General features: G+C 47.7%; 1 protein-coding gene across 4 annotated transcripts in view; it reads right to left on the bottom strand.

The window, feature by feature from the left end:
* Positions 1 to 9854, bottom strand: part of FUS (FUS RNA binding protein) — a 10777-nt gene extending 923 nt beyond the window's left edge. Inside the window, exons 1-14 of one of the 4 annotated variants that reach the window (XR_002827042.1) lie at positions 9773 to 9854; positions 8389 to 8413; positions 8145 to 8296; positions 7291 to 7432; positions 6931 to 7118; positions 6289 to 6493; positions 4667 to 4701; positions 3201 to 3233; positions 2363 to 2466; positions 1416 to 1545; positions 784 to 885; positions 524 to 647; positions 88 to 188; positions 23 to 28 (exon numbers count right to left, since the gene is read on the bottom strand). Coding sequence is in view for 3 of the 4 variants with exons in the window: in XM_023746877.1 (XP_023602645.1) it covers positions 81 to 188; positions 524 to 647; positions 784 to 885; positions 1416 to 1545; positions 2363 to 2466; positions 3201 to 3233; positions 4667 to 4701; positions 6289 to 6493; positions 6931 to 7118; positions 7291 to 7432; positions 8145 to 8296; positions 8389 to 8413; positions 9773 to 9785 (1361 nt within the window). In the remaining variant the exon portion in view is untranslated. Of the gene's footprint in view, positions 1 to 22; positions 29 to 80; positions 189 to 523; positions 648 to 783; positions 886 to 1415; positions 1546 to 2362; positions 2467 to 3200; positions 3234 to 4666; positions 4702 to 6288; positions 6494 to 6930; positions 7119 to 7290; positions 7433 to 8144; positions 8297 to 8388; positions 8414 to 9772 lie in introns of all 4 variants that reach the window. The other 3 variants (XM_023746877.1, XM_023746875.1, XM_023746876.1) reach the window with 3 other exon arrangements.
* Positions 9855 to 11191: the final 1337 nt, after the last annotated feature.

The raw sequence follows: 11191 nt of genomic DNA, 5'->3' as shown, positions 1-11191 counted from the left end.
CTCCCTTTTTCTCCCCACCCCCACCCCCCAAAAAATTAAGGGCTTTTTGGTCCCAAATTCTTGTTACCTGCTCTGCCTTTTTCTTACCCATGTGAGAGCCTCCTGGTCCCCCTCCTGGGCCATCTGGTTTAGGGGCCTTACACTGGTTGCATTCATTCCTCCAAGAGAAGTTCATGTTCTCGCATGTACTGAGGAAAAGGAACAATTAATTTGTAGGGGTGGAGAGTAGGGCAAGACATAGAATTAGAAATAGACTCAGATTCCAGTGACTTTACAGAGAGAAAATTGAACCCTGAGGCCTCAAAAAAGGTAAAAGGCTTGCTTTTCAGACACAGGAACAAAAACTGCAAATTAGTGAACCCAGTCCAATACCTTTCCCACTACAGTTACCTTACCTAGGAGGTAAGCTCTTGGCCATGTCTGTCCCTATCACTGCAGCCCTGACTTTACTAGTTTGGAAAACACACAACTCTACCGTAACATCAAAGGACACACGTGTAAGACAGAAAAAAGTTTCACTCACGGATTAGGACACTTCCAGTCCCCAGCTCGCTGCTGTCCTCCACCGCCACCACCTCCACTTGGGAATCCTCCTCGGCCACCGCCACCACTGCCACCACCTCCATAGCCTCCACGGCCCATGGGTCCTAGTGTAGATTCAAATATGGGTCTGGCCCCCTTCCATGTTTAGTTAATCTAACCTTCTTTTCTATGCAAGCCCTCACGATGCTCCCCCCTCTTCCCATCACCTCTTTACACTAGCGTCAGGAAATAACTCCTCACCTCCTCGCCCTCGGCCTCCACGACCATTGCCACCACCTCGATTGAAATCTGCACGCCGAGTAGCAAATGAAACCTTGATAGGATTCCCAGAGAATTCTTTACCTAAAGAAATAAAGAAGGTATAAAAAGGAGGCTTTTGCTTTTGCCTGACCGGTGTGGCTAAGTGGTTGAGCTTCGAACCAACAAACCAGGTCATGGTTCGATTCCCCAGGCAGTGCAAGTGCCGGGTTGCGGCTTGATCCCCAATACAGGGTGTGCAGGAAGCAGTCGATCAATGATTTTCTCTCCCTATCACTCTCCCGTCCTCTCTGTAAAATCAATAAAAACATATTCCAAAAGGGGGGGCGGGGGGGACGACGACGACTTTTTATTAAGACCTGAGTCTAAAACAAGCATGTCAAACTCACGGCCAGTGAGCCGGATGCCTCATTTGACATGCTTGGAAAAGAACACTAGATACAATCAACAAGGTAAGACTCTGCCTTCCTGAAAAGGCTTATAATCTAAAGAGATATAAGCAAAAATAAAGACTACTTGAAGTCAGAGCAAATGTTGACAGACTCAAAACGTAGTCCGTTTCCCAAGGCTTGCTTGCCCGATCTCCCCACTGACACCAGCCTCCTCATACATACCGTCAAACCAGTCAATAGCTGCTTTAGCAGAAGGTGGGTCATCAAATGATACCGTTGCCTCTCCCTTCAGCTTGCCCGTTTCCCTGTCTGTGTACAGATTAATCATGGGCTGTCCTGTTTTCTTATTTGTCTGAAAAAGGCAACATGAGATAACATCAGACTTACAGGACATAATAGTTCTACCAACCTTCTAACTTCCTCCTCCAGAACCTGAGGTTCATTGTAACCATACTTCAGCTCCTCTCTTCCCAGTTACTAGTTCCCATCTCACATGTAACTCGAGTGAAAATCAATGGCTCCCATTGTCTCTCAAATCATATCCAATATAATAAAAGCTTAATATGCCAAGTGTCCAGTCTTTCATTCAACCAATCAAACGTTGTAATATGCTAAAGATATGCTAAGGCCACTCAACTGCTTGCTATGACGTGCACTGACCACCAGGGGGCAGACGCTCTAACTAGTAGGTTAGCTTTCTGCTGGGGTCCAGCTGATCGGGACTGAGGGAGACCTGTTGGACACGCCCTGGAGCCCTCACTCGGTCCCTCCCTGGCTGGCCAACCTCCTGTGTCTCTCCCCATCCCCAATTGTGCACCGGTGGGGTCCCTCGGTCTGGCCTGTGCTCTCTCGCAATCTGGGACCCCTCGGGGGATGTTGGAGAGCTGGTTTCGGCCCAATCCCACAGGCCAAGCTGAGGGACCCCACTGGTGCATGAATTTGTACACAGGGCCTCTAGTTAAAAAGATAAATTTGTAGCTTACAAATTCAAAAGTCTAGAATAGTCCTTTTATCAATTGTCTTTGTGTTATTTCTTTTATAAAATATCAACAGCAAATGCTCCTTCCTCATCAAATTAAGTTTATAACCATTAAGACATTTATTTTTACTAATGTGTGAAATCCAAACGTCTGAAACAGATAGAAAGCACCACCCTGCTCCACAAGTACCTTAATAATACCAATCTGCTTGAAATAATCAGCCACAGACTCGATTGTAACATTCTCGCCCAGGCCTTGCACGAAGATAGTGTTGTTGTCTGAATTATCCTGTTCTGTTTGTGTAATGCAGAAGAAAACATGAATTAGAAAACAAGCAACGGTAAAATGAGTCAGTAACTCTTCACCTAAAACCTGATATTTCAAAGGAAAAAATTCTTAAACAACCAATACAATTTGGTTTACATCAGACAAAAAAAATACACATCTCTATTTTTTATTATTTGAGTGCCTATATGGTACCCATTTCAAAAATTTAAAATTAGTTCTACAACTATCCTTTCAAATATACTAATAACCATTACAGAAACTGGGGCTCAAATTAACTGCCCAAGATCACACAATTAAGTGCACCAATGTTTGTAAAACTCTAATTGGAGACCTCAAGGTAAAAAACCTATTTTACACTCAAATCCAGTACAAGCATCATCAAAACAAAGATACACTAAATGCTTCCCTATATGAGTCTTTTGTGTTCACTAATTTGGTCATGATTCACATCTTAAAAACCTAGACTTTAAACCAGCAGTTCAGGTGCATGGACCATACAGATGTATCAGCACTCTTAAGACTAGTTAGAAATGCAAGACTAGTTATTGGGCTCCTCCCAGACCTACTAAATTGCTGGGGGGGTAAACTGTATGTTATTTCTGATACGTTTATTTATAAATCACTATGGCTGCACCTGAAGTCCCTCCCTTCCCTTCCTTTTTCCTTCTCTACCCCTGGCTCTTTCTCAAAGAACATCCAGAAAAGGTCCCGATACCATTTTAGCCACCTGTGGACTCACCGGAGTCATGACGAGATCCTTGGTCCCGAGGGCCTTAAGTAACATGGGGGGGAAAGAAAAAACAAGGAAAGAGGAGCCGTTAGTCAACAGGTAGAGACTGACAAAGAAAAAACTTAAAAACAAATCCAAACTCTTGCAAAATATCAGTTAAGTGCTCACAGTCTCACTCCAAACCCCAGAGAAAATCCAAGGCATGGCTGGGGAAGAAGACACAGGCCCCTTAAGATCTGTATGTAACTTGAGTCCCTACAGGGACAACTCCGCACACTTCAGAAAATGCTGCCTCCCCCAGCTCAGGCTGGGAAATGTCCTCAGCACAGATTGGGGGGAGGTGGGGGGCCAAAAGGGAAACTCATTTAAGTTAACAAACCAACTCATAACTTGGCCCTGTTCTCTCACCCCCGAGAGAAATGGGCTCACCACCAGCAATGTGATATGCATCCATCCAGTTTCTCCATACTTTTTAACACCAAAGACACTTATTCCTTGTGGAACAATTTTTAATTTCTTCTTTAGAAACCATTCTTAAAACCATGTTGTTCCCCAAAACCACATATGAAAATTTAAAAAATTTAAAACATATATAATAGCTTTGTTTCCATAATGCAGCCTATTTTTTTCCAGAGACCATCTTTGACCAGTTTCTCTGAATTCACCATATATACACACTGTACCCACATTCAATGACACCAAAATTATGAACCCGGGCCTTTGGTTTTAAATGGTGAGACAAATCAAGAAACCTTTTGTGAACCAAACCAGAAAAGTTCCAGCTTACTGGCAGACTTCTCAAATTTGCCATTTTTCATGAATTCAGTTTGTGCTGTTTAACACCTGGTTATTTCCCATGAGCCACACATGCTCCCAACCTTTCTTGTGGTCCACACCTTCCTTTCCACAGCTAGTTTCTATTTGCCCATCTGAGTTGTTTAAATACATATATGTAGAATTGAATTGACACCATTCAGTATTTAATATATAAATACTGTATATACCAGCTTCACCATTCTCAGGGCAGTATTTCACATCCCTCTTCCAGAATTAAAACACTTAGAGGTTAAACTTTTACACATACACACACATATACATACATACATACATACATACACACACCCTAAACACACTGATCAAAAGGACCCTAGAGCCAAGTTTGTTCGTGTTCCAGCACACTCTCCAGTTTTTCATAATGCCATGGTCACTAAGTACCAGGTGTGGCAACACTCATTAAACACCTATTGACCTGAGTCAAACCAATTTGGTGCAAGTCGACTGCCGAGTCTTACCCCTGCCTGCCTTGTTAGCACACATCTGGCAGCAGGTGGCATTCTACCCCACCCCTTTCTGGAGGTGGTTCTGGACACTTCAAAACCTTTGACACTTAAAACACGCTAAGACATCTGGCAAATGAACAATCAGACAAAGCATTGCTGGGAGAGTTGGGAATTTTGGAAACTCTGTTCACTTACCACCAAATTTATTGAAGCCACCACGATCACTTCCGCTGGAGAAGACAAGTTAGAAGAAAGGACATGAAGCTTCCAACGGCTACAAACGGGCGTTTTTTGTGTGTTTTTTTGTTTTAATATTCCCCAAACAAGGGTATGTGTTTTGGGAAAAAGATACAAGTGGCTACTAAAATACATGCCCCTTCCTGACCACCCCTTGTCTGACCTTTGAGCATGTCACACACACGTGTGCAAATTTCTTAGACACAGTTTTTTAAGAATTTTGCTTTAAAAGGTTATAACTATTTCCTCTGGAAAAAAAATGACCCATTTTCCTTGGTTGGTCTTCCGACGTAGCAGATGTTTTTTCCTCTTGTTGCAAGCAAGTGGTTGACAACCGAGTAGTTGGTTTAAAAACCCTACCCCCAATTTACCCAGAAGACATTTCACACCAGGCTGGGGTAGCCCTGAACACATTCTTGTGGTTTTTGCTTTGAAAGCAGCAAGCAGACCCAACCCCATTCCATAAAAAGTCAAAACCAAAGGCAATTTCCCCTTAAAGCGAGACAAACTTAGCTAACTAAACCCTATCCTAACTACTGAGCCGTTTTTTATTTCCCCCAACCACCGGGGTCACCCCTTCTACACTGTGAGAAGAGCGGAGTATTTTGCATTGTCACCTTTCATACCTGTGGCACATAAAATGCAGAGCAAGTTAACAGTCACATAACAGTTGTTTTTTCTTTTTAAAGTTTTGCATTAAACACACGCACACAATAGAGTTTTCCTCATTTCTGTACAGTTTTTGAGATTGCCCCCACCCACCCTCTGAATACTTACCATATATAAATTTTCACTTTAAAAACCTTTTTCCCCCCCAAAAAAAGAGGAAAAAAAAAGGAGTAACACTGATGACATTCCTCCCCTTTTCAAGGGAGACAAGAGTATGGTCCTTCTATTTACCAACAGATTTGACGCATGCTTTAACATCAAATCGAAGGTTTCACTTCAAATCAACTACAGCGGGAAGGGAAGGTCCAGTTGGACAGGTAACCAGGGGGAGGGGACAGTGGAACAAATATGTGGGATACAACTGTCCAGTGTGTTTTGTCCAAATGGCCTGCACACTTCAATAACCCCACAAAGCAAGTCAGAAACAAAATCATCACTGTCAGTCAAATTACTGCCAATAAAGCTCATGGATTCAAATGACTACAGAATATGGAAGAGTAGTCAAATCCTGGAAGCTGAAGTCAGATTCACCGTTAACAACTCCCTTAAAGGACACATGGGAACACAAGTAACAAGTTTCCCTATTACCAGGAGTGGGATCATCGGTTTCCCTTGCAGAGAAAGAAGCCTTTACTTCCATGTTTCCTGCCTAGGATATCAATGACTCCAATCCATACACACCCATGTATTTTTCCTTTTCCTTTGGAAATGTGTCAATACTCAGAGGTGTGGGTTCAGGCTCCCAAGCTCTCACAAAAATAAAATGTGATGGAGGAATAAAGTCTATGCCCCCCTATCAAAGCCATGACAAATCCCTGTAGTAAGACTAACCATGCTCTAAGGTACTGAATTCATGCAACCCACCACATCCCCCGCCAGTGATGTTACTCCCTGGCTCACAAGACACCTACCCCATGCCGCCTCTGCCTCCACGGCCGCCTCCACGACCTCTGGGTTCATAGCCACCACTGCTGCGGTTGTAACCACCGCCACCGCCCCGGCCTCGTCCCCCACGGTCCTGCTGGCCTCCCCCGTAGCCACCACCACCACTTTGGTCCTGATTGCCATAACCGCCGCTGCCACCACTCATGGAGGACTGATCTTGGCCATAGTTACCTGTCAGAAAGAAAAGATACCTTAAGAGGATAAAAAAACAGTGAAATGACATAAAACAGTTCAACCAACCAGGGAATAGTGACTACAAATAAAGACAGCCCAGCCAGTGTAGCTCAGTGGTTGAGTGTCAACCTATGAACCAGGAGGTCACAGTTCAATTCCCAGTCAGGGCACATGCCCAGGTTGCGGGATCAATCCCCAGTTGGGGGTGTGAGGAAGCAGCCAATCAATGATTCTCTCATTGATGTTTCTCTCTCTCCCTCTTCCTCCTTCTCTGAAATCAATAAAAACATATTTAAAAAAAAAAAAAAAAGACAAGACAGTCAGGGAATAAGAAATCAAGACTTTAAGAACCCTTTTAGGGCAAGGGCCAGGCAGAATATCAATCTTTATAGAAAACAGATATGAGACAAAACTGAAGACACCTTCTCACTCACCTCCTCCACCCCCTCCGCCACCTCCACTGCTACTGTTGTACTGGTTCTGCTGTCCATAGCCCTGAGGAGGATTATAGGAACTTTGCTGCTGTCCATAGCTAGGCTGCTGTCCACCATAGCCAGACTGCTGACCATAGCCCCCACTCGGGGGCTGCCCATAGTTGCTGCTCTGAGAACTGCTACCGTAACTAAGGAAAAGGAAAAAGACAGAATCATATGCCAATATGTCCATTACTTCCATTCACTTTTGGTACATCCCCATTCTCTAAATCCAACAAAGACACTCCCCATTACTCCTCATAACTGCTCCTATTGGGGGTCACATCATTCCTCAATTCACCCCTCTCCACAACTCCTTACCTTCCCGACGTGCTGCTAGGAGCGGGCTGCTGGCCATAGCCGGGGTAGGACTGCTGCCCATAAGACGACTGAGAACTCTGGCCACCACCATAGCCACCGGTTGAGCCATAACCCTGGGGAGCTGACTGGGTGCCATAGCCTGCTACAAGGAAAAGAGAAAGGAAGTCACAAAAGCTAAGAGGAAAAAGAAAAAGCAAAGAATGATGGGAAAAAGCCTTACATATTACCTATGCTACCATATTTTAAAAGTCAGCCTCTTAGAAGCTGCTTAGAAATTGTGCAAATCAGTCAAAAAAAGGTACCCTTCTCTTCTACCCTAAGGCTAATGTTCCAACTTCTACCAACTTCAGAGTTCCAATCCCAAAGCCAGTCTCCAGGACCACCACTAACCACAATCCGATATCCCTACTCACTGACATCGTTTCAACCCGCTCATGGGTTTGCACAAGTAGGACAATCCATATTATTTATACTTCAGGGAAAATTTCACCTCTCACTGTAGCATGTGACATTTAATAGTCTAATTTCAAACATCTTCAGGTAAATCATTTTCTCCCTATAAGTATTAAAAGCCTAAAACTTTCTCCCCTTTAGTGAATACTTCCCCCCCCGCCCCCACACACATTTCACTTTCATGCTGAGGGGAAATAGGGAAAAGTGCAGCACAAATAGAAAAGTAAAAAAATAAAAGGAAACAATTACAAACCGATGATTATTTTTGTTTGAAAGGACTCAGACTCCAAAGAGTTTTAAGGGTTAGATAAGGGAAAAGAAACCCGGGACAGTTTCAACATTTTAGCACTGCCCAGGGGTTAAGAAAAGCAACATTGAGAAGGAGCAGGAAGAGGACTCACTGTTCTGGGTCTGTCCGTAAGAACCATAGGTGCTCTGGCCATAGCCTGAGGTGTCCCCAGACTGGCTGTAGCCACCGTAACTCTGCTGTCCATAGGGCTGGCTGCTCTGCTGGGAATAGCCCTGCCCAGGCTGGGTGGGGTAGGCCCCGTAGCTGGAGAGGGGGAAAGGGGGAAAACCAGCAATCAGGAAAACATAGCAACTCCCGCCCTCTGAAAACTCTGGAAGCCCAGAAACGACACTCACCTTTGGGTTGCTTGCTGGGTATAGTCTGCAAAAGAAAAATACAATTACATCACTTGCAGCCATCCCTCAGAAAGCAGGACACAATAAAGAAAAAGCAAATTTCTACAGAGACCTTTCTGGATGGAAATACCAAGAGCTGAACCGCACAAACCTACACCCACCTCCTTCGCACGCCCACCCCAGGAGGGAGGTGTCACCAGGAGTCAAGCTGAGGTCTGGGCGATGCGAGAGGCAGGGTTTCAATTACAGCTGCAAGCAGGAGGCAGCCGTGTTCGGATGTGGCCGCTCTCAACCAAAGAACAAAACTAACAGAACCAGCACGTCTCCAAAGGGGCCACCACCCTTTGCACAACCTGAAGGCTGGGGCGTGGGCTGTTCATGCAAAGCCAGGGAGCAGGAGACCTGACCCCAGAGGACAGAGACCACCACCCCAGGGCTGGCTCGGGAGACAAGTCCACTGGGCCCGCTCTCTCACCCCCCTGCCCTCCCCGGAGCTGAGGGGGGGGACGCGAGAACCAAAAGTAGTGAAAGCGCCTTTAAAACGCCACTCCGAGGGCGCCCAGCCGGATCAGCCCCGCTCCTCCGCACAGTGCACGCTGCCCCCGCAGGAAGAGGGCAAAGGGACCGGGAGAGGGTGTGGCCTGGGGCGGCCGCTCCTCGGCGTCCCCACCTCAGAGAGAGGAAATCTGGGCGGGAACACGCTCAGGCCCGGTCCCAAGGCCGGAGGACGACCCCTCAGGAACCACCGCCACCCGCCAACCGTTAAGCCGGCACGCGGCCCGGGAGCCCGAGCCTCGGCCCCGCGCCGCGTGGCAACCCAAGAGGGAATGGGGTGGTCCCGCCCCTTCCCGAGGGACCCGTGGGAGGGTGGGGGGACCGAGGTCCATGCGGGACGGGCACCGCGCAGCCTTTAGCCAACAGAGGGTCTCGCGACAAAAAGAGCCAAAAAGAGGCGGGAGGGGGCTTCGCGCCGCGAAATGGGGGGGAGGGGCCGGCAGGGCGCGTGCGCGCACCGAGTGCCCGGATGCAGCACTGCGACAAAGCGGCCCGCGCGCAGGGCCGGGAAGCGGGGGAAAGGGGCACCGGGAGCCGAGCGTTTCCATCCGTACCTCACATTTCACCTCACCAAGAATCGTGCCTCCCAGCCCTCACCTCAGGGAACAGGACTGCGAATGGGAGACCGCCCGCCCCGCGCCAGGCATCGGAGCAGAGAAACAAGATGGCGACCTCGGCTTCCCCCTCCACCCTTCGATGCTGCTTCCCGCCACAGAGGTACCAGATCCTACACGCGATCACCGCCCCGGTCCCACCGAAAGACAAAAGCCCCGCTGGGAGTGAAGGAGCCCGGGTCGGCGCGCCGCCGCCGCCTCGCGCTCTTACATACCGTTTGAGGCCATGTCGGCGCACGCGCACTCAGCCCGACACGCCACAAAACTCCCACACCGCCGACGCCGCGAGGACTGAGCGCCCCGCCGCCTGCGTCGAGGCTTATGTACGCCGCCCGCCCACGTACCGCGCGGGACTGTACCAAGTGCGGAAAGCCGGGGGGGTGTGGCCGACTCCTAGAGCTCTTCAGAAAGCATGGAGGGCCGAGCAGGCAGAAGGGAAGCACATTAACTAAGAACATACGAGTCTTCAAATAATATATAATCATGTTTTTTCTAGCAAAGAACTCCGATTCGCTCTGGAGGATAGTCCACGATTACCTTCACCCCCGAGAGGCATAATGGTAGAGTCTAATTCCCTGGGGGCGGGGCGAGGGGCCAGGGCTTCCTCCGACTGAGAGTCGGGGCGGAACCGAAATTCCTTCGGCTGGTGCGGTTCGCTGGGGCCCACTTTCACTCAGGAAGGCGAGCTCCTGCGCCCCTTGCTCCCCTGACAGCACACTCCGACCCTCTCCCTACCTCTCGGTTTTCACTTCACCGTCATATATATATATATATATTTTTTTTTAATTGATTTCAGAGAGGAAGGGAGAGGGAGATAGAAACATCAATGATGAGATGGTGAGAGAGAATCGTTGGTCGGCTGCCTCCTCCACACCCCACACTGGGGATCGAGCCCGCCACCGGGGCTTGTGCCCTGACCAGGAATCTAACGGCTACCACCTGGTTCATAGGTCCACACCGGCCAGGCTGGTTGACGCTCAACCACTGGGCAACACTGGCCGGGCCACTTCACCGTCTTTAGGGGTTGTGTTTCTTTTTTTTAAAATATATTTTATTGATTTTTTTACAGAGAGGAAGGGAGAGAGATAGTTAGAAACATCGATGGGAGAGAAACATCAATCAGCTGCCTCCTGCACACCTCCCACTGGGGATGTGCCCGCAACCAAGGTACATGCCCTTGACCGGAATGGAACCCGGGACCTTTCAGTCCTCAGGCCGAGGCTCTATCCATTGAGCCAAACCGGTTAGGGCAGGGGTTGCGTTTCTTTAGTCCTTACCAGGATTTGTGGGTTGTGGCTTTTTAAAAATATTTTTATTTTTTGTAATATATCTTTATTGATTTCAGAGAGAAAGGGAGAGGGGGGAGAGAGAGAGAGAGAAATATCAATGATGAGAGAGAATCGCTGATCGGCTGCCTCCTGCATGTCCCCTACCAGGGATCAAACCTGCAACCCAGGCATGTGCCTTTACCCGGAATCAAACCTGGGACCCTTCAGTCCATAGGCCGACGTTCTACCCACTGAGCCAAACCAGCTAGGGCTAAAAATATTTTTATTGATTTTTACAGAGAGAAGAAGGGAGAGGGATAGAGAGAAACATCAATGAGGAGAGAGAATCGTGGATGGGCTGCCTCC

Source organism: Myotis lucifugus, unplaced genomic scaffold (assembly GCF_000147115.1).
Source record: "Myotis lucifugus unplaced genomic scaffold, Myoluc2.0 scaffold_753, whole genome shotgun sequence".
NCBI classification, from domain to species: Eukaryota; Metazoa; Chordata; class Mammalia; order Chiroptera; family Vespertilionidae; genus Myotis; species Myotis lucifugus.
Note: the sequence above shows the minus strand (reverse complement) of the source record. Positions and strands in the feature narration are given on the sequence as shown.